Raw genomic sequence first — 24743 nt, 5'->3', positions numbered from 1 at the left:
GCACCAAGTGAAGGTTCTATTTATCAAATTTCTGTTCATTTGCTTTGTCTTAGGGAATGGCAGTAGGAGGTTTCTAGTATAATGACTAGCACAGGGATTCAGTGTGATCTGCCATGAGAACCCTCTGCAAATATGTGGCTGACTACTTAACATAATGCTGAAATGCTCAGCAGAATATAATGAGCAATGAAATCCAGAAATGAAAGTCCATGCTTAGGGCCACAAGACAACACCAAAAACCTGGGCTGCAGCTCTCATGCAGAGCCTACATCTAGAACAAAGCGCATATCTTGTAAGGCATTGGTCGAGTGGTGAAGCCAATGTCTGGGCTTAGGTCCAGGTCCAGATGGGAGATCCCAGGGGATGGCTGGAAGGTGAACTTCTGCATGAGGCTGGTGAAGAAAAGGAAAAGTTCCATCTTGGCTAGTGACTCGCCAGCACACATCCGGCGACCTGGAGAGGTGAACATGGTGGAGAGGTAAACATAGTGAAGGGTTATAAACTGTATTGGCATCAAAATCTGAAAAACAATCACAACAAAGACAAAATCCATCCAGGTATGATTTTTCCTACTTTAGAATGTGTGAAAATTGGTCACTTTGGGGAGGTGGCACAGGAGGTAAGTCTCAGCACTCAGCACTATCAAGTTATGGCCAGTCACTGCAGCATGAGTTTGATCTCCTCCAGGGAGCTGCCCATATGGCGCAGCAGACCTCTCCTGGCTTACCTGCTGTTCCCCTCAGCAGTGTATTTCAGTAGATTCGCCTGTTCTGCTCCTCACTCTCACTTGCTGCATCTCTGGCCTACACCCTAGTTCTTGTATGCATAAATAAATAAAAATAATTTTTTAAAAGATTTATTTATTTATACAAGAACCAGGGTACAGGCCAGATGTGCGGGAGGGTGAAAGGATTCACCAGAGACAGAGCAGGGAACAGAACAGGCAGACCAACAGGAAATACACTGCTCAGGGAAGCAGCGGGCGAGACAAGAGAGGTCTGCCCGCTCATGTGGGGCGCTCCACGTCCGGCAGGGATCGAACTGGCACTGCAGAGGCTGTGGGCAGCTTCATAGCGCTGCACTCAACCACCTGCGCCACCAGGGGAGGCCCTAAAAATAAATCTTACCAAAAAAAAGCGGTTACTTCATCTCTTTTGAAGGGGCTCTGTTTCCCAGGTTAAGTATGGGAAACACAAAACTGAATATATAAGTCAGTTCTATCTTTAAGCTCCCATAAGGGAGGCAAGCAATTAAACATTGCCATTTCAATGTGAAAAATGTTGACAGGTAACGCCAAATGTGTCATGAGAATACATAGGAAAGGTACCTATGGGAGAGCCAGGGAGGACTCGCTTTTTGTATGTGTGAAAACTTTATATCTATGTTCTTGTACAAAGTGTGAGCAGAAATTAGCCTTCTTAGATGGGGGGAATATGTGGGAAGGGCTACAATGCATTTGAGGAATGAAAGAAATTTGATTCTGGCTAGAGTATGGAGTATGAGGTAGCTAGTCTCAGACCTAACTCTGAGGGAGCCATCGAACTGACATTGTGCTGAAGATTTTTAAGAGAGATGTTGGTATTATTTTTTTTAAAGATTTATTTATGCATATAAGAGCTAGGGTACAGGCCAAAGATGTGATGGAGGACAGCACTTCCAGCTATGCCTCTGGAACCTCTTGCTTTATTTTTTAATTTTTTTAAAGATTTATTTATTTTTGCATACAAGAGCTGGGGTGTAGGTCAGAGGTGCAGAGGATGGGGTGAAGAGGATTCACCAGAGACAGAGTGGGGAACAGAACAGACAGACTGACTGAAATACACTGCTGAGGGGAGCAGCAGGCGAGCCAGGAGAGGTCTGCTGCACCATGTGGGTTGCTCCCTGGCCAGCAGGGGATTGAACTCGTGCTGCAGAGGCTGCAGATTGCTTCATAGTGTGGTGCTTAACCCCTTGTGCCACCAGGGAGGCCTCCTAATTCCCTACTCTTAATTCCTAAATGAAAATAACCATACTCCAAGACTAGATTATAATAATTTCTAAAATGATCTTCCTCCCTCCAGCTCTCCTCTTTACATGTTAATTTAAAGTATTATTTATAAAATACATTTGTCCAAAATAGGTATTAATTTTACTCTAGCTGGTCTTCCTTTCCTTCCTCCTTCTCTCCACCCCTCCCTCCCTCTCTCAAAAATTATAATTTAAGGAAGTGTTGAGAGAAATTGATTTCACAACACTGCAAATTATATATAGATTGTTTTATTTCCTTTAACTTTTCTGGTTCAAGATATAATCTTTTTTAAATTTTAAAATAGGAGTTATTAATACATGTAGCATTTTCTTCTAATTATCCTATGTGCGTATATAATAAATTAGAATGAATGTGGTTTGTGCATCTCTGTTATTAGTGGTGTCAATCTTTAGTGTGGCTGGTGTTTCCCTATCTCTGAATGGGGTTCCAAAAGTTAAAGCTAAGTGGTTGTTTGTATAAGTGGAGGGGCTAATGCACAATTTTGTTAAGACTCTTCCCCAGGAATGAAGAAGAATTCATTTCAGGTTCTTAGATATTCAGACAATCACAGAGTCAGATTATTCAGTTCCCTGAATTTCAAATATTACAGTACTTCCTTCCTGAGGAATCCTGAGAAAAACACTGGTATTTTCACATATTTAAGCAACACTTTTCTTACTGAAGTGAAGTAGGCTGCCCAAATTTAACTTTTGTCTGGAGTTCCTGAGGCTCTACCTGGATCTCAGCCACAGGATTATTTAAGGATCCTTTAAGACAGGCTTCGAGTGCCAACTGTCTCACAGCCAATTGAAAGCCAACAGAGCATAAGATAGATCCCTGATCTTTCCTCTCTTCCAAATTTCTAAAGTTTTGTGTCACATGGAAAAATATAAAAATCTTAGTCCAGTCCGAAGTCAAGGCCAATTCTCTCCAGACTTTTCAAACTATTTTTCTCAAGTACCATATCTTACCAATTGAAAAGGGCATGAAAGCTTCTTTCTTGATAAACTTTCCAGTAGAGCTGAGGAAATGTTCTGGATTGAATGTGTCTGGTTTCTCCCACTGTGTTTGATCTCGAAGTACTGAGGTCAGTAAAGTGATGACTTCGGTGTCCTGGAATAAAAATGTTAGAAGTGACTGAGATTAAATTCCTTCCTAAAAATATGACTCTTTAAAGATGGATGACTCCCATGGGCAGCAGTTTTTGAGAAACAGTATGCTCCAGGAGGAAATAGAAGGTGGGCATGAAGGAGTGGCAAGGAGGCAGATAGGGATTGAGACGGAGTATGGAATATTTATTTTCTCAAACAAATTTTCCTTCAGTTCCTACTAAAAAACAGAAGCACTGGATCCAGAACTTGGAACAAATTCTAACTTAGTCATGCATTTGCTATGTGGTAATGGCATTTTATTTACCTTGATAAATCCCAGTTTCCGTTTTGTGTGATGTAAAGTAACCTTTATTTGGTTACAGTGAGCCTTTAGGTATGAAACAATCTACACAGTTCCCTGCAGATTTGGTGGCTCATTGAAGGTTTGTTCTTTTACCTCCAGGGACTGTGATAGTGAACCAATTAAATATAACATGTCCGTCAAAAACAAGCAATTCACTTCCATGGCTCTCTACATAGTTAGAAACAGTTTAGGATCATCTAAGGAGTATTTTGTTGTTGTTGTTAATGAGTGTTTTTATTTTTATTTATTTGTTTGCATAGAAGAACTGGGGTGTAGGCCAGAGGTACAGGAGGTGAAAGGATTCACCAGAGACAGAGTGGGGAGCAGAACAGGCAGATCTACTGAAATACGCTGCTGAGGAACAAGATAGGAGAGGTCTGCTGCACCATGTGGGTTAGCTCCCTGGCTGGGGATCAAACTCAGGCCATAATGGTGATAGCTCTAAGACTTTAACCCCAAGGCCACCAGGGAGGCCCAGGAAGTATTTTTAATTGTGATACAATTAAATACTGAGAGTAAAATTAAATGATAAAACAAAGCCTGCCCCTAAATGAAGGACAATATCCGCCACTTCACTTTAGTTTATCACAACTTCCTCTTGAAGAAAACTTTGGAATATTAGCATTGAAGTTAGCTATTTTTTTTAAAGATTTATTTATTTATGCATACAAGAACTGGGGTATAGGCTAGAGGCGCGAGGGGGGGGGGGATTCACCAGAGACAGAGTGGGGAACAGAACAGGAAGATGCGCTGAAATACACTGCTGAAGGGAGCAGCAGGCAAGACAGGAGAGGTCTGCTGCGCCATGTGGGTAGCTCTTTGGCTAGCCAGGGATCAAACTCTGCTGTGCTTAACCCCTTGTGCCACCAGGGAGGCCCTGAAGATAGCTATTCTTATCTGTTGTTTTCTAGTCATGAGCAGAAACAACTGCTTTAATGTATTTTTTTACAATTATTTATTCAGTTATTGTTTATTTGTTTCTCTTCATAACAACCATACAGCATGATTTTTATTTCACAAAAGAGAAGGCTGGGATTCAGGGACGTTAAAAAACTAACACCCAGTGGCATGGTAGGTCAACTAGATCCCCTATAACTGCAAGGTTCTTTCTGTTACAATGCTCTAAATAGTTCACAGCCTCTTCTATAACTGGATATAAAATCTTGCCATTATTATTGCTTCCTTGCTGGCTTCCTTTTTATTTTTTAACTGATTGCATTTGTTTTTCCATTTCAGTTACAGATTTGCTTAAGTCAAGTAATGCGCTTAATGTGTGCTGAGAACAGAAGCTCTGCAGATGGGTGTGGCCCCTTTGCTTTGAGGCATATTCACAGTGTAGGAAGTGATAGTGTAGGGTGGGGTCCACATGCTTCACATGCTTCCCTGGGTTCACACAGAGATGTGTCCAGGAGCAGTGAACTAATTACCAAGGAAAAGAGTGAGTGCTGAGACCTGTGAATGGAGCATGACTTTATGACAATTCCTTCCCGTTCAGTTTTAGGAACGATCTATGCATGTGTCCTCAGCTTACCAGTGGACGTGATCAGCTGTACTGAGATGTCTGAATATTAGGAGGCAGAGGTCCAGGGGCAGGTTTCTGTGTGAGGACTGAGTGAGGTGTGGCGGTACTGTGGGAGAAGGTGAAAGTGTAAGATGGCACACCTTTCCTGGAATCCTGGCTTCCTTATACACCAACCTAGTTTAAACTCTCTGAACCCCATTTTCTTCAATCATAAAATAAAAAATAATAATGCCTTGAAAAGTTGCACAGAATAAGTATCACCTATTACTTATATATACAGAGATGGACACTGAGTGACACCTATTACTTACATTTACAGAGACCTTTTGTTGTATGGTAGGGAGAGAGAAGACAAGTTGGGAGGGGGGTAAGGAAGGGAGAGAGAAGAAAGGCAGGTCGAGATTGTGATAGATTATCTTTTTTTTAAGATGTATTTATTTATGCATACAAGAGCTGGGGTACAGACCAGAGATGCAGGGATGAGAGGATTCACCAGAGACAGAGTGGGGAACAGAACAGGCAGACTGAATGAAATACACTGCTGAGGGGAGCAGCGGGCGAGACAGGAGAGGTCTGCTGTGCCATGTGTGTTGCTCCCCGGCTGGCGGGGGATCGAACTCATGCTGCAGAGGCTTCGGATTGCCTCATAGTGCGGTGCCCAACCCCTTGCGCCACCAGGGAGGCCCTGTGATAGATTATCTTAATGCTTCTGTGATTTTGAATCACTGTTCTTTCCCTCTCTCCACATCTCCCCATCTTAAACCCTTACCTTTGGAATAAAATAATTTTTAAATAAGACGTTCGTGGTCGTTGCATGAGGAACGCCTGTGGGCAGGATGTTAGCAAATCTCTGCACTTCATGAATGACGGCATCTGTGTATGGCAGTTGAGTTCGGTGTGCGATTCGCGGTTGCGCGGACCCCACAACTGCCTTTATCTCATCATGGACCTTTTCTGTATCAAATGGAATTAAAGTGGTTAATGCGGTGGGAGGGGTTGTGGCAAGTCTTCCTCATTTTCTTTGCCTGTGCAAGTCAAACCTAAGCGCTCCCTGAATTCTGCTCACCCTTTTCCTGCACTGCTTCCACCCCTAGACCCAACCTAATGCGCCTCTGGGACCTGTTTGTAGTGACATTTTCAGATCATCTCAGACATAGAGGGCACCATCTACTGGCTTATCCTAAAAGGAAACAAAAGGTACAAACTGTCCCCAAGGGTGCAAACAGAAGGTATCCAGTAATGGCTGTGGAATTCTTCACCATTCAGTGCAAGACATTTGTGACTGCGGAGACTCACTCTGGATCTCAGGATAGCGCATCATGAGCAGGATCGCCCAGCGCAGCGTGGAGGCGGTGGTCTCCGTTCCTGCCGCAAACAGGTTGCTAACCAGTGCCACCAGATTTTCATCACTGAAATAGTTAGTAGATGTATTTTTCTCCTGAAAAAAGGGAGATATATCATTAGTGATGACATTATTTTATAGTGGACAACCGTAATAAATAACGTAGCATGAATTAAAAACAACTACAACAACAACAACAAATGTTGTATTCTTCCCTCAAAGGAGTGGATTTTTTTTAAAATGAGAAATGTGTAAAATTTTAGAGTGAAGCACATCACAGAGGCTAATAATGATAAATAATTTTAACTCTGGAAAATGTTCTTGGCCATTTAGAAAAATTAGGAATTAGTTTTTAATAGATTGACTAGAATATTCCAAACATGATGTTTTTCTGATTAAGTAATAATTCTCGGGTATTTTGACTGATATTGAAAAAAGAAGTATTAATTGTAAAAGCTGCTGACATATCTGAGATCCTGTATATGTCTTGTTCCCCCCCAAAGCCCAGTGATTTTAAAAGTGGTGGAAAATACTCGAGAATGCGAACTATAATAAGTAACATCATTGTAGCGTACAAATAAATATTATTAACGTAAATGATTCTAGCTTTCTTCTTTGAAAGGAATAATTTTCAATCAGATACTATTGATTACACCAAGTAATTAACAATAGGCTAAAGTAACCCTGAAATAAAACTCTTACCTCCAGCTGTTTCACCAAAAAGGCATCAATGAAACTTCTTGGATCATTTTTGTCCAGTTTATGACGATAATCTAAGAAAGTCATCCTTACAAAAGAAAATAATTCATCTCTATTCCTGAGTACTGTCTTAAGGCTTTTTAGGAAAAGTCCCAAAGCAGGAAATGTGTTAAAAAACTGAAAGAATGAAAACCAACAAAGTAAATTAAATATACATACACGGTGCATGAATTATAAGAATGACACAATTATTTTTGAAAACATTATAGAAATAATATCTGATATAGATTTGAATTTTATCTCAATTAACAGTGCAGACTAAATTAGAAAAGGAAATCTCACAGGAATTAAGTATCTTACAAGAATATTGATATGGCTTAAAGTAAGATCTACGTATTCAGTTCATTTTGTGTTTTATGTTTTTGGAAGTGGATGTACTTACATGAGATATGAAAATAATGTGAAATTTATTGTCAGAGCTTGTAAACCTAAGTGTTTTTCAGAAAATTCCAGATAATTTCAGGTATCAACCTAGTATTTTAGTTTCGTGTAACACACTAAATTTACCACTAATAATTCCTGTAGAAGCAGCATAATTATATTTTAATTTTATAATAGGTTTACTGTCTTTGGGTCCCATAGAGCAACATTATTGAATCTAATATTCTTTGACACTTAAAGAGTTTTGGAAGGATTTCGCAGTTTGCTAAATTTGTGTGTTTGTCAGTGTATTCATTTATTGAGAGATAAATTCTCCTTTTTTTTCTCAAATTCTCAAAGGAGTTCCTAATTCTCCAAGTGACTTAATAAATATTAGAGATAAAACGTCATGCCCAAATTAGACATTATATTTGCCTGATCCATCTGTATTTAGAGTATACTTGCATTTATAATGTCAGAATCCAAATTCTTGTAAAGTGAAATAATATGTTTGATCGTTAGTGGTGTTTTCAAAAAGAAGAACTATTTGACAAAACTCTTTTTTTTATATCTAGAAAATTGCAATTTGTCACCTGCAAATATAAAAAAAAAGATTGTGGCACTGTTATGAATTTACATGATTAATACATATTGAGATTTTACTAACTACTTTTTTTTTGGTTTTTGATACTTCTCTGTTGTTAAAATTCACTTTCCCAAATGAATTCTACTAATTTCTCCTTTTTCACTCATTACTTACCTAACATTTCATGCATAATTAGTGACATCAGTAAAAGATAAATAGCCAAGTTTATAACATTTTGTTGAAGTCGTATAATAAATGATCTCATGGTGTGATTAACAAAATACTTGCATCATTTTAATGCAATATTTTTTGATGGGAAAATTATAATACATGTTTAAGCAGGTTTGTCAGAATTTTCTATGAAGTATACAGTTTTGTAGTGGCAATTCTTTAATAAAAACTTTTTCATACCTTTTTGAACAATCAAGTATATCTTAGAGAAACTGAGTGAATAAGAAAGAGTTACCAGAATTCCAGGAGTGCCTACGAGTTTCACATTTTCACCAATCAAATTTAAGAGTCTCAGAAACTGGGTGTCCTGGTAGTCAAATCGTTTTCCAAGTAACACAGACACAATGACGTTAGCAACAGAAGCATTCATTACACTGTTGATCTCAAAGGGCTTTCCTACAAGAAATTTATTAATCACACTAGGAATATTTACATGTACAGTGTTAAACTAGTTATATACTAATTTGGACAGATGGTCATAGAATTTCATAGAAGAGAGGGATTATTAGAGGTCTTCCATGGAGGGGAGACTAGACTGGGTACTGAAAAAGACCTAGAATTTGAACATGCCAGCTTAGCTATTTCAGTGTGTGTGTGTGTGTGTGTGTGTATGGGTGTGTGTATAGGGGTTGTTAATGCATAATATCTGGGAAAATATCATTTCAACTTAGTAAGCTACACTCAAGTTTAAAAGTTTAAAAATAGGACATCTATGTAAAGCAATTCTACTTTAAGGAACTTCAGAACAATTCTTTGTTTCAGTCTCTTATGCTACTACGTCATTGATAATGACTCAGATTATTAAACATGTATCAGCAGGAAATCATTTATTTACTTTTTTAGTTCAGGAATAATCAATATATTTAATTAATTAATTAATTTATTTATTTAAAGATTTATTGATTTATTTATACGAGCACTGGGTACAGTCAGAAGCTCAGGAGGGTGAGAGAATTCACCAGAGCCAGAGTGGGGAACAGAATAGGCAGACTGATGAAATACACTGCTGAGGGGAACACAGGGTGAGACAGGAGAGGTCTGCCAGGCCATGTGGGACCCTCGCCGGCGGCTGGGGATTGAACCGGCGCTGCAGAGACTGTGGGCAACTTCGCAGCCCAGTCCTCAACCACTGCGCCACCAGGGGAGGCCCTAATTTATTTATTTTTATTGAGGTAACATTAGTTTATAACATTGTGTATGATTCAGAGATATAAGTTCATATATCTTTAAATGTATGTTGCCACAACAAATCCGCCTCTGAGGCACCCATAGTTCTCCACTATAGTCCATTGCACTCCCCCCACTCTTTGCTCGCTACCATTCTTTTCCCCTCATTTCTATACATGACAACAAAATGCAATGCATAATTCAACATTTTATTTTGCAATTTAGTATATTAATGATACACTAGCAAAACCAGAATAAGTTCTAAAACCATGTCAATGTTAATATCTAGATTGTTTGAAATTGTACTTTTGCCAAAAAAAAAAAAAAAAACAACAAAAGAAAATGCTTTTGTTTTTGTTTCAGGGAATTATTCTGACTGCTTCGCAATGAGACAGTGTGTCTGCAAAGTACCCTGAAACAGTTCTAGGAGAGAAAGAACACAACTGTAAAATGTTGATATCAGGGAATCTTAGCGAGGAATAAAAGTGTATTTGGATTATTTGTATATCTTGGAATTTTCATACAAGTCTGAAATGTCAAAATAATAAACAACTATATCTTATGACCAAATTAGTGGTCACCAGAAGGGAGGGGGAATATGAAATCGGTCAATTTTATGGGGAAGGATAAAATTGAACTTTTAGTGGTAAACTCTTAATGTAGTATATACAGATACTGACTTAAGATGCACAGCTGAACACAGCAATGTTGTCAATAAAAATTATAAATAAGTATGCCTTTTTCTAACTTCTTTTTTTTTTTTTTTATAGAGGCATGCTTTATTTATTTGTTTGCTGGTTTGTTTGTTTGTTTTGTTTATACATGCACTGGGTACAGTCAGAAGCGCGGGAGGGTGAGAGAATTCACCAGGGCCAGAGCGGGGAGCAGAGCAGGCAGAAGGACCGAAGTACACTGCTGAGGGGAGCAGCGGGCGGCAGGAGAGGTCTGCGTGCCATGTGGGACCCTCCTCTGGTGGCCGGGGAGCAGCCGGGGATCGAACTGGCGCCGCAGAGGCCGCGCGCAGCTTCGCAACCCAGCGCTCAACCGCTGCGCCACCGGGGAGGCCCCTTTTTCTAACTTCTTTATTATAGAAAATAAGATGTGGTTTTTATTTGTTCAACGCACCTCTGTGAGACTCAAAGTTCTGTATAAGATGTTGACATTCCTCGATAATTATGTCTTCTATGACCGATTTGCCCATGCCAAAGTCCCTTAAGGTGGTCAAGCTGAATCTTCTCATAGTTTTCCAAGTTTCCCCATGAGAGAAGACAATACCTTAAAATGAGGAAAATTATTTCATTAAAACTTTCAAGATTGAATTTGCAAGGACAAGTGAAAGTAAAAAGAGATAATTTTCACTGTTGAAAGTTAAGTGAGGAGACATAGACTCTTTTTCTTACAGCATCTACTTTAGAAAACTTTGTAAGTACTGTCTCCTCTTTTTGAATCATGTATATATCATTTTGAAAACTAGATAGGGTTTAGGACCTAGGAATGTCTTTCCTAGGAACCTGGGAAACAGACAAACCTTTGGAATGTAAACATCAAGGTAGAGAGTGTCCCTATCTGTCAGTTTCTGTAGAAAAGTTGGAGCTTAATTTTGGTGGGCTGCAAAGTTTTCCAAGTTGTAAAACTATCACCTGTCATAATATAATGAAAAGTTTGTTTTCCTTCATGTAAAACCAGTTAACACAATGGTGACTCCAATTATTAGGTGAATGTAAGATAAACTAACTACACCTGACAAATAATGCTGTCTATTTCGCTTGATGACAAGTTATTGCTTATCTTGAGAATATGTTTGTAATGGGTTGTATCTACTTGATTATATGAAAGGGTAAGATTTCTTTCTTTCTTTGCAGTCTTTTAGAGGGTTGTCTGTGATGTGCATCACATTCAGGCTTAATGGTTATTCAATAAGAAAATAATTTTTTTTATTATCTTTATGGGGAAAAGGATTTCTGAGTTTTGGTGAAGAGATTATTGAACAATAGGAAACAAAAGTCTTTTCTGACCAGGGAAAAATACAGACTTATGGACAAGTTATGCAACCAAATAATTTATTAAGGTGAAGTAACAAATATTCCAAAATGGTGTAATGGTAATCAAGCATTAAAATTTTATTTTGTTTATGCTAAATTAGTCTAAATAATGCTCATATATATTTGAATGATTTTGGATTAGTAGACTGGGAGAGGTGAAATTTGCCCTTTTCCTCTTCGAATAATATTCTTATGATCACTTAAGTTAAAAAATGATTTCTAAAATGAATGACTTATGGGGGAAAATTAGATTTGATAGCAATAAAATTAAAATAATTTTATAAAATCAGTCAGTAATCTTTGAGATATTGTGGTAAAGAGCAGAAATGCCAGTGACAAGAAGGTATCCCAAATTTCTAGAAAGAATAAAAGAAGAAACAACAGATCAGAGTACTTGAATTACCCTTATTTCTCAGTGCTGACATCATGGAATATTAATGGTAATTCTAAGAGAAAGATGTCCCTAATAAGGACTAATAGGTCTGGAAAAATTGGATTAACTTAAATTAAACAGACTTGATTTTCTCAAAGGCTTTGGTATACTTAATAGATGCCCCAAAAGTCCAAAGAAAGGTCTATGATATATAACATTTCTCAAATTCAACTCACTGATACTGTTATTCTCACATAAAACATGCAACATCTTATGAAACTATTAGTCTGAGGAAAATAATGTGGGAAATACTTTTTAAAAAGTTTTGTGAAGAATTAAAATGGTGAAGTTGTATTTACTAGGAGTCAATATTAGTTTACTAAAAATAATGTCAGGATGAAACAATTCCCATTTTTGAAAGGTTATTAAGTTAATCTTAATGAGCTAGAGATTTTTATTAGTGTTAAAGAGTTAATGTGATAATTTATTTATTTATTTATTTATTTTTTAAAGAATTTTTTTTTAATGGAGGCATGTTTTTATTTATTTATTTATTTGTTTGTTTGTTTGTTTGTTTTGTTTATACATGCACTGGGTACAGTCAGAAGTGCGGGAGGGTGAGAGAATTCACCAGAGCCAGAGCAGGGAGCAGAGCAGGCAGAAGGACCAAAGTACACTGCTGAGGGGAGCAGCGGGTGGCAGGAGAGGTCTGCGCACCATGTGGGACCCTCCTCCGGTGGCTGGGGAGCAGCCGGGGATCGAACCGGTGCTGCAGAGGCCGCGGGCAGCTTCGCAACCCAGCGCTCAACCGCTGCGCCACCGGGGAGGCCCAATGTGATAATTTAAAGAGTTTAGTGAACTGCCACAAATGTTGAGTATTAGGATTTTACAAGGCATTTAGCAAAAATTCACATGAACAAGATAAAACTTTATCCAGGTGAAAATATTATCCAACCTAAATGTCCCAAAACAGAAGACTGATCAAGAAGATGTAGTGTGTGTGTGTGTGTGTGTGTGTGTGTATAATGTGTGTATATATACACACACACTATACTCAGTGATATATATACTATATAAGTGTAGAGTATATATATGTGTATATATATTATAAAAGTGATAAAAAGGTGGTAAAAAAGTGATAAAAAAAGATAAACTCATGCCATTTGCATCAACATGGATGGAGCTGGAAGGAATTATGCTAAGGGAAATAAGTCAGAAGGAAAAAGATAAATATCAGATGGTTTTATTTATGTGTGGAATATAAAGAAACCAAACAAAGAGTCAGACAAAGACAAACCTTGTAAATTGACCATGGATATGAGGCATCGACGAAGAAAGGGGAAGAGCACATGGGACTATGGCAATGGTCTATCAGTGCTTTGGAGGTGGGACAACTATGGTGACCATACCTCATGGGAGAAATCAATATACTGTCCAAAAATCAAGAATGATGTAAAACAAAATACTTCATTTAAAAATAAACTAACTTTTTTTTTTTAAAGAAAAGAAAATGTGATTCAGTGTGCTTATAATGCTCAATGTATTGTTTGATGGAGATATGTCAGCCACTAGACTGACCTCTTAAAGCTGGTGGTTTAAGTTTCCTTTATCTTTGTATTTCCCTGGTATTTTACTTTCACCTAGAAGCTGGTTAATCATTAATTGTTTAATACAGGTGATTATCATGTACAATGAAAATAAAACCATAGATAACACATTTCCTCCTAAGTAAATCCTGTTTGTGTAATATATCTTAATGAAGAAAATATTAAGGCATGACTAGAACTATGCAAGAGAATATAGGGCAACTGATTTAATGATTTTAACCACATGATATATGTTTAAAGTTTGAAATTCATTACCTCTTCCTTCAAACATTTTTTCAAATATAGGCACTTGTGGTCGTTCTCCAAATTTATCACCATAATTAACCAAGGCATCTTTTACTGTTTTATATCCAGAGAGTACTACCACCTTCCTTGGTCCCAAATGGATACTGTAAATGGAGCCATATTTCTGGGAGAGCTTTGGTGCACAAGAAAAAGAGAAGGTACTAAAACATCATGCTATTATAAAAGGTGAACTTGATCTTATCTTTGGTAATTAGTTAATTTCAACAATCTAGTTTTATGGTCCTATGAAATGACAATGTTAGGATTATTTTATTCACAAAATATACTCCTGTGATTGCTATACCAATTTAAGCCATAATTATTATCATTATCAATTGATTGTCCTTAAACTTGATTTTGTATTTGATTTCATAGAAATAATGCTCTCACATCATAAAATTGACCCATGGTTTCTCCCCATTATATTTTGTTTGATCACAGAAAATGCCCACTCAGGACACCAAGATCGGAAAACTCAAGTCCTGATTTTTTCAATACCTAATAAGTCATTCTACTTGAGTCATTCTAACCTGTAAAATTATAATTAAAAGCATCATGTCTATTTTTTCCCCAGAGTGGTTGAGAGGAGTAAGTGAAATCCTGCAATACTTTGTAAATAAAAATATACAGTGATATTATGATGCTGTTCACTGAGGTAAAATTACACTCTTTAGTGTTTAAAATTACAGGTATATAACAAAACTCAGTTTAAATATCTGCCCTTCAAAACTTGAAGATTGAACTTTATGGTTAGGTGCCAATTATGAATATTACATCATCTATTTTTATCCATCCATCTATCCATCTCTCAATCACTTATCTGATGCATCTTACTTTCTTTCTCTTTGTTTTTTCCTTCACTTCCTCCCACCCTTCCTCTTTCTCCTTTTCTTCCACCTCTCTCTCTCTACCTCTTTCTCTCTCTCTAACTATATATAATCTTTGAAGTAGAAATTGGAGATAATTGGTCCAGTAGGTAACTTAAGTCCTGTAATTTTACAGATGATGAGACAAAGATTAAGTTCTTACATAAATTTGCACAATTTTTTTTTCAATGAATGTTTTATTACATTACGAACACTTTCCTCGGTGAACCCAACAGTATCCATTTCCTTCCCTCGTGGAATTTCCATAAAAAAAGAATTAAAGGAATCTGATTTAGGCATCTGAGTGTCTCTGGGAGGGCACACCCTCTCTGGGGTCTGTTGTGAGGCTTAGTCTAGACTGGGAAGGACACTAAGGGATGTCCTATTGAGTGTATCACTAGCAACTTCTCACCCACTCTCTTCTCACCCACTCCATCATCCCAGAGCACACAAACCCCACAGATTAGGTCATAAGTAATAAAGAGGATAAACAAAATTAATAGCAAATTAATGGCAGCAAGAACTAAAATTCTGCATCTTAATGTATTAGGCCATACTCTTGATTGTGCCTTTTGTACAATTTTGAGTTGGTAACTAAGAGGCAAGAATAACATCAAAATTCATTTCCTTTGTAGTAGGTTATAAATGAAATATGTAGATCAAAATGGTTAAGATAAAGGTTACAGGTAATAAATAATCCAGGTAATATATATTCTTAGATATATTATATTTAAAACATATATATACGCAAGGTTGAAAGAAACTTAGAGTTTAAAGCAGCTCTATTAATTTTGAATCCTATGTAGTTACCTAATTATACAGATATGAATCAATTATAAATATATACATGCTAATTAACCCATGAAGGTAAGCATAATCTAGGGAATTAGTTATAAATAGGCATGAAATGTATAATAATTTATTTTTTACCTCTAGCATGGTTTGATATGGCCTCTTCAGGTTGAGGATGTGCAGATTTCCAATGATTGGCAAAGGTCTGGGTCCTGGAGGAAAGTGGTGCTTGAGAGCTTTAGTCATGAAGAATTTAATATTTAAAATTAAAATAAGAATCAAGCTAAGAATTGAAAGTATGACAAAATAATCAAAACCCATCATTATCATCTGTAGAAGTAATTCTAAAGCAATAAAAATATTTGATTACAACCAAATAGAATCAGCAGCTTCAATTATAAATCAAAAACATGAAGGCACTTGTTAATAATTTTGCTTTAACCTATATATAGTCCACTGTCTAATTTATAGTTAGAATGAATTAAGTCCTGTATGTATGCTTGTCTTATTCAAGTTCCTTTCCCCTTTCCTCCTTTTTATTTCTCAGTATAATCTGTCTTATTCCTCTAATAAGGAACGGAGGGTTTTTTTTTCATGTAAACCAGGGATTAGTCTTAACACTCTAGAGAAATACACCATATTTAATCATCAATGTGAAATCTACACTTTCACAATACAATCAGTTGTATTGTCTATTAAGGTACAGCATAGTCTGTGTGTGGTTCTTCAAATAACAATATCACACCAGAATATTAATGTTCTTCCAATTCTGTGTAACAGCCATTCCTTTGTTTACTGTCCCTTTTCTGGTAACCCTCTATTTCTCTTCCTTTCTTCAATGTCCCTTATCTTTGATGAAGATTTTTTAAGATGGAGATTGGAATCACGTGGATAAGTTACTCAGTCTTCATATGTATGGAGGATGTATTCATGTTGTTAAACTTCTTTTTCTCTTAAAAAATGTTCAAGTTTCACCTATATTTCCTTCTATGTATTTTATGGTTTCAGGTCTTATGTCTAGTTCTTTAATCCATTTTGAGTTGATTTTTGTGTATGGTGTGAGGTAGTGGTCAAGCTTCATTCTTTTGCATGTAGCGACCCAGTTTTCCCAGCACCATTTATTGAACAAACTTTCTTTGCTCCAATGCATAGTCTTTGCTCCACATCAAAGACATCTTTACAGACACATCACCCAAAGCAGTGATAGTGAAGGCAAAGATAAACAGCTGGGACTACATCAAATTAAAGAGCTTCTGCACAGCAAAAGAGACAATAACAAAAACAAAGAGAAACTCCACCAAATGGGAGAACATTTTTGCACCCAACACTAATGATAAAGGACTGATCACAAAAATCTGCAAAGAGCTGATGAGACTCAGCAACAACAAAGAAAATAATCCAGTCAAAAAATGGGCAGAAGAGCTAAAAAGAAACTTCTCTGAAGAGGAAATGCAAATGGCCAAAAGACATATGAAAAAATGTTCAATATCACTTGTAATCAGGGAAATGCAAATCAAAACTACCATGAGATACCATCTCACACCAGTGAGAATGGCACATATTAAAAAAACTAGCAACAACAAATGTTGGCGAGGGTGTGGAGAAAAAGGAACTCTCCTGCACTGTTGGTGGGAGTGCAAACTGGTCCAACCACTATGGAGAGCTGTGTGGAGATTTCTGGACCTACTAAACATAGAGTTTCCATATGATCCAGCAATTCCACTCCTAGGTATTTACCCAAAGGACACAGAAACATCAATTCCAAAGAACACCTGCACCCCTATGTTTATAGCAGCACTATTTACAATAGCTAAGCTTTGGAAACAGCCCAAATGCCCAAAAATAGATGACTGGATCAAGAAGATGTGGTACATATACACCATGGAATATTACTCAGCATTCAAAAAAGATAAACACATGCAATTTGCAGCAACATGGATGGTGTTGGAAGGGATCATGCTCAGCGAAATAAGCCAAAAAGAAAAAGAAAAATACCGGATGGTCTCACTCATAGCAGGAATCTAGAAAACTTAAATAAGGGACCAGGAAAATGAATATAAGAAAGTGAAAATCAAAATCAACAAAAAACTATGAACCAGAGACACTTTTTGGGGGGTGGGGGGCGGGAGGGGAGGGATTGGGGTCTGAATGGGGCGTTTGCAATTGTATGGGGGAATATAAAAATAAAATTTATTATTTAAATTAAAAAAAATGTTCAAGTTTCATTGTATGAGAATAATTCATTCCAGATGACTTGCTCAAGAAAGAAATATTGATATTTGAATCAAACTATCTCACATATATTGGCATCTTGATAACAATCTTTCCTTAAGAATATACTAGATGCTATCATATCATATTTTTATGTTTTAGCTTATCATTTATCTTCTCCAATGAATTTTAAAATTTTTAAATAAGGACTCTGTTTCCACACCACATCTGCTCCTAGCCATATGCACCACAATGTGAAATCCTTAATGTCTAAAACAGTGCCTGGCACTTCATGGATTTATTTATTTGATTTATTTTAAGATTTATTTTTTTATTTATACAAGAACTGGGGTACAGGCCAGAGGCGCGGGAGGGTGAGAGGATTTACCAGAGACAGAGCAGGGAACAGAACAGGCAGACTGACTGAAATACACTGCTGAGGGGAGCAGTGGGCGCAACTGGAGAGGTCTGCTCGACATGTGGGACCCTCGCTGGCAGGCTGAGATCGGATGGGATCCAACCGGCGCTGTAGAGGCTGCGGACAGCTTCACAGCGCTGCGCTCAACTGCCTGCGCCACCAGGGGAGGCCCCACTTCATGGATTTAATAAATAAATTAATAAATAAATGAACAAGTATATATATGATTTAAGTCTTTAGAATATCTTATTTCTGGAGAGCCTTTTATGATAATGTGGAACTTATGAGAACTAAGTTACTATAGGTATCAAATTCTGATATTTTATAGGTAAGGAAATTGAGACTAGACAGTTTAGATTTGGTAGGTTCAGGCAGCTTCTTTCAGACAGCAGCATTTAGTACTCATGTCTGTTCCTGCTTCAACCTCCTTATACCACATGGCTTAATGCCATAATACTAAATGTTTTGTACACAACTCCCTGCCTCCTTTTCTTGGCATGGCTTAGAGATATTGGCAGGCACTAATGAAAACCTTGAGCCAAATTCTGAACACTTGAATAGTGGAAAAGATTAAGCTGCAGGCATAAAACAAAGAGCAGTATTTCTTGGTATGCAAAGTGACTGTTTCAGAGTCATTTTTTCAATGACATCCACACTTAACAGTATTATCATCAAATAGGATCATTTTCATAAACAATGGGTAGAGGAGGAGAAAAAGTTAGTCTGATGAGACCGAATGTGGATGTGTCAGAAATTAAAATGATTTCTATTTAATTTTTTCATATTCTTATATAATAAGCAATAGATCCTAGTGATGCTATTATTATCCCAATGTTATAAAAGAGGAAACTGAGGCTTTAAGCAGCTAACTCATCTGCCCAAGGTCACATATATGGTAATTGAGAGAATTCAAGTTTTCCTGATTCCAAAATTCTTAATCTCTTTGATATATTGATAATTCTCAGTACTGATGATTCACACATCTGGTTCTGATTTTCATCTGGAAATTGATTATAGCTAATAACCAAAAACAAACTGACAAGTGTTTCTAGATATACTCACCCTTTGAATTTATCACAGAATGTCTTCTGGTAATATTATATAACTTTTAAATACTATAGTGTGCATACAAGAGCATACTTCAAGTTCTTCCTTCCTGGCCATTTTGTTATAGTTGTAATAAATTTTACTTTTTGTATATTATTAACCCCAAAGTACATTGTTAATATTTCTTGTTTAAACAGTTATGAAAAAAAAGGCACCCATGAAGTCTTTTTTTTTAAAGATTTATTTTATTATGCATACAAGAACTGGGGTACAGGCCAGAGGTATGTGTGTGGAGGTGAGAGGATTCACCAGACACAGAGTGGGGAACAGAACAGGCAGATTGACTGAAATACACTGCTGAGGGGAGCAGCGGGCAAGTCAAGAGAGGTCTGCTGCACCATGTGGGTAGCTCCCTGCCCGGGGATCGAACTTGTGCTGCAGAGGCTGTGGATAACTTCATGGGTTGCGTCTTAACCCTTTGGGCCACCAGGGAGGCCCCATGAAGTCTTTTTTAAAATGGAACAGGGGAAGTTACTAAGAAATTGTAACACTTACCTCCTTAAAAAGGGTCAAAGACCTTTGAGCTGGGAAAAAGATCTTTGGACTGGGCCAAAAACAATTATTTTAAGAAATCATCAAGTGAAGAAAGTTTGAAAATTGATGATTATGGATTTTTAGGTGGGAAAATGAATCAGTCAGCCTCCCCCCCCTTTTTAAAAGATTTATTTATTTATGCATCCAAGAACTGGGGGGTGGTGAGAGGATTCACCAGAAACAGTACGGAGCAGAACAGACAGCTCTACTGAAATGCACTGCTGAAGGGAAGAGACAGTGAGGCAGGAGAGGTCTATGAGCCATGTGGGTTAGCTCTCTGGCCGGGATCTAACTCATGCTTTAGTGGCTGCAGTTAGGTTAGCTTCATAGAGGTGAGACTTAACCCCTTGTGCCACCAGGAAGGCCCCAGTGGCCCCCCTTTTTTTTTTAATACTTTCTAGAGAATCAGTAACCAATCATGCGTATTTTTTGTCTTCAAAAAGAAAACATTATTAAGCTGTAAAAACATGGAGCAAAAGTTTTTTGGCTATTTAATTGGGAAGATGGGAGCTTAGATGTGTCCCTTCTCACCACACCCCACAATGCTAATCAAACTACAAAACTCCCATGAGCAATGACCAGGACTTGGCGGGGGGGAGGGGTGGGGGGATGTCAATTAGAACTTTGGACTCTGGCAAATATGATCGAAAACATCCATCCTCTGTGTTGGAGAGTTTGGAAGCAGTTAACAGAGACACATGTGGAAGTATCTGGGAACTATTGATCTATAGACATTTGTGGATCCCTAAGGGGTGGTGATTTATCTTCCCAAGTGATTGTTTCTGGAGTGGCAGCAGGTTTCTTTGCTGTATTATATGTCCATGTATGTATTAAGTCCCTTATGGCTTCTATTCTATGTTTTGCCAGCTGAGAAGACTGAGGAAGAGAGATTTTATTCAGTCATAAATCCAGGGGAATTATATTTTAGCATCAAGCAGATCTCTGACCCATTCTGCCAGCTATTGCTGAGGTTAAAAGCCAAAGTATATAAGGTACTCACGCAACTCAATGGCAAGAAAAAAAATACGATTAGAACATGAGCTGAGAAACTGAATAAATATTATTTCCAAATGTCTAACAAATACAAGATGTCTAACATTGCTAGTCATTCAGGGCAATGAAAATCAAACCACAACTTCACAGTTGCTAAAATAGCTATTAACAAAAAAAGAAAAGATAAATTCTGGTGAGGATGTGTAGAAAAGATATCTCTGTGTACTATTATGGTAATGTAAATTAGTTCCAGCACCATAGAAAAAAGTAGGGCTGTTCCCCAAAATATTAAAAGTAGAACTACCATATGATTTAGCAGTGCCACTTTTGGGTGTCTATCTATTTATCTATCTATCTGCCTACCTACCTGTCTGTCTGTCTGTTTGTCTCTGAGTCTATATGTATATATGTATATGTATATATGTATGAAGGAAATGGAATCAACATCTTGAAGTGACACCTTCACTGTCATATTTATTATAGTATTATTCGCAATAGTCAAGATGTGGAAACAACCCAAATGTCAGTTGATGTACGAATGGATAAGGAACTTGTGGTATATACGTACAATTGGAAAGGAAATCCTGCCTTTTGCAACAATATTTATGACTCTTGAGAGCATTATGCTAAGTGAAATAAGTCAGACAGACAAAGACAAGTGCTGTATGAGTTCACTTATACGTGGAATCTTAAAAACCGAATTCATAGAAATAGAGCATGGTGATAGTTGATGGGACTAGGGAGTAGGGGAAATAAGGAGATGTTGATAAAATAGTAAACTGCCAGCTATAAAATAACAAAGCTCTGAGGGTTTGATGTACAGCATGGTAACTATGCTTAATGATGCTTTGCTGTATTTAGTGAAAGTTGCTTAAAAATTAGAATTTAAATGCCCTCACTACTACTACTACCACCAGCACAACAAAAAGGTAATTATGTGACATGATGTATGTGTTAACTAATTAACTAATTTTATTGTGATAATCATTTCACCAAATATACCTGTATTATATTACCATGTTGTATACTTACACAATTTCATATGCCAATTATATCTCAATAAAGTTGCAAGTAAAAGAATATTACCTTCCAAAGTACTTCCGCAGCTGGAACTTAATAACAGACAACCCACATAACAGGTCCCAGCATCCAGAGTGAAAAGAATTGAGAAAACACACAAAACAAGTGGTTTCTAGCAAAACAGAGCAGTTGGACAAGTATTTCCATCCCACCCCCACCATCTGCCTCAACCCCAGCTCCTGCTCCAGAGCAGCAGAGCTCTCTTACAAAGTAGCTCAGTTTTCACCAAACAGTATAAAATTGCAGTTAATTATAGGCCAGTCTTTTAGATTTAGACTAGAACAAAAACTTCCTGAAATTGATAATCTAAATAATACAACTGGGCCTCCCCTGGTGGCGCAGGTGGTTGAGCGCAGCGCTGTGAAGCTGTCCGTAGCATCTGCAGCACCGGTTTGATCCCAGCCTGCCGGCAAGGGTCCCACATGGTGCGCAGACCTCTCCTGTCTCGCCACTACTCCCCTCAGCCGTGTATTTCATCAGTCTGCCTGTTCTGTTCCCTGCTCTGTCTCTGGTGAATCCTCTCACCCTCCCAAGAATCTGGCCTGTATCCCAGTTCTTGTATAAATAAATAAATAAAACTTTAAAATAAATAAATAATACAACTTAAAATAATCCAATTTATATAAATTAGCCAAGTTATATATATGTGTGTGTGTGTATATATATATGTATATACACACACATATATATTATTTGACAACTTAAATGTTTTTTGGAGATGGTAAGGCATAATATTCACTTAAATGTTGACAGAATTGGGTTAGACTTTATACTTAAACTTAAAAATAGAACTCTTTTCCCCAATAAACAAAATCATAAAAACAATAGTATAGCATACACATACACACACACACGCACACACAACTTTGCTGGCTGTACAAAAATGAAACATAAAATAATAATTGCAAACAAATCAATAGATGAATTGAATGAGCAAAGAGAGAATCTCTGTTGCAGAGCCTTGGACCTATAACCTCCAGATACAAATTTGTAAACCTACTTTACCTCAAAAAACATAATTTGGGGAAAAAAACAAAAAACATTGAAAAAATGGGAAAGATAAAATAGGTTTGTATCTGTAAAATAGGTTTGTATCTGTCAGCAGATTTTCCATGTGAATAATAGAAGCACAAAAGGAGAAAAGAGAAGAGAAAGTTCTTAAATATAGACTGAAGTTTATCTGAGCAGAAGAATAATCAAATCTTCAGATTGAAATGCCTCATTAAATTCTAGACAAGATAGATATTTAAAAAGGAGACATACATTATTGTGAAGAAAAGAGCCCAGACACAGAATGAAAAAAGTAAGACTACTCTTCCTAGGAACTGTCTTACAGAAAGTAGGAGAGAAGCAGGTATTGCTGGCCATTGCAACCCAGTTCCTGAACACAACAAAATTAAAGGCTTTATTTTACATCTGCGACTACTCAACATCCTCCAAGTTTTGCCTTATGAATCAGCAGGGAATTAGGAAGTCTCAGGATATTCTGGTAGGGAAGATGACTCTTATCGATGATCAATAAGGGATTATATGTTTATAAATGAGCAGACTTAAAAGAGAAATTGATGTGCATTTGAAAGAGCTCATCTAGTTGATAGAATATTTAAGATCTATCAATAAATTATACTATTTTATTATATGATTATATAAATATAAAATATATGATTTTCTGTTACTTGTAATTTTTACATTCTAGCATTCAGGATCTGAAATTCTATTAATTGTGGCAGGACTAATGTGCTTAGGCACACCCTGGCAATATTTTAGGATTCTAGGAATAGAAAAAAACCTTAATAAACTTCAGAGAAGAAAAAATTATTTGAATGCAACTACGTCAGTTTTATACCACTATGTTTGTAACCTTTTCTAAAACTCTCTTCTTTTAAACTTATCCTATAAAATAAAAATATTTGCTTCATATTTTTATAGTACATATAAATTGTGATTGTTTATCTGGACTGAGTATGACCTAGATGTAGGGACTGTGTAAATGTGTGTGCTTGTTACTAAAATCAATTCCAACCACCAGAGAAAGGAGAGCAACCAACCAATGCTTTGTTTTATAATAATATTTAATCCACTGAAATTTTATACAAAATAGACTTTGGTCAGATAGCATTCAACTCTGATTGCAAATAGTAAACATGCAAAAGGAATTAAACATTAGAATATTCATGCAAAGATAACATTACTAACTATATCCACTTTCAAAGTAAAAAAAAACATGAACAAAAACAAGCACATTATTGCTTTACATACATACATTTCTTGCATTTTACTTATACAGATTTCTTACAGATTGTTCTTTCATTAGCTTCTGTTTTATCATCTTTTATGCAGTATCCACATTAAGAAACTGACATGATTAGATTATGTTGATTTCTTTATAAAACTGTCTTTATGAGAAAAAATACAAGGATGTATAAGAAATATTCCCCATATACCTACCCATTAGAAGAATCATATGGGAATCCTGAATAGATCCATTTTACCACATTTTGTGAGTCACAGTCCTTCATTTGAACAATCTTTGGATATCAAGAGTCAGATAAGGATGATTCCACACTGGATGTTGTGGGCTCACGCTCGATCTTGTCTGGGCCCTATTCTGTTTGGATGCTGATTGTTTGTTTATTTTAAACTTGATTCTACATAATGGGGAAGGAAGCTGAAGCCCAGGAATGGTATTCAGATGTCAGGTTCCAGCTGGTTGTGACTGTCCTGTTAATAATGGAGGTCACTGTCATGTTCTCTATGCACCGGGACCTTTAAAGAGATCAAGATTAGGGCTTTTTATTGATCCTTTGCACTGGGCTGTTAGAGGCTAGTATTGAAACAAAGGTACTTTCTAGAATTATTATCCAAGCTTGGTAAGAACTGGGAACAAAAATGGTCTGAGTTGTAGAAAAATAATAGAATAAAAATTTTACCCAACTCATCCTGACTACATTCTCTCCTTCCCAAACCGATTCTCCCTGAAAGTCCCATTGCACCACTCAAGCACT

General features: G+C 36.9%; 1 protein-coding gene across 1 annotated transcript; it reads right to left on the bottom strand.

The window, feature by feature from the left end:
- Nucleotides 1-271: 271 nt before the first annotated feature.
- LOC311187526 (cytochrome P450 2K1-like) lies at nt 272-15641 on the bottom strand (the record flags this gene model as incomplete). The annotated part of the gene is made up of 9 exons (XM_084258917.1): nt 272-453; nt 2980-3121; nt 5755-5939; nt 6282-6423; nt 7030-7203; nt 8499-8659; nt 10556-10705; nt 13708-13870; nt 15534-15641. The coding sequence occupies 9 exons, from the start codon at nt 15639-15641 to the stop codon at nt 272-274; spliced, it is 1407 nt and encodes a 468-aa protein (XP_084115043.1).
- Nucleotides 15642-24743: the final 9102 nt, after the last annotated feature.

This window comes from Talpa europaea (assembly GCF_964194135.1).
Source record: "Talpa europaea genome assembly, chromosome: 2".
NCBI lineage: Eukaryota > Metazoa > Chordata > Mammalia > Eulipotyphla > Talpidae > Talpa > Talpa europaea.
This window is presented reverse-complemented; position numbering and strand designations above follow the sequence as displayed.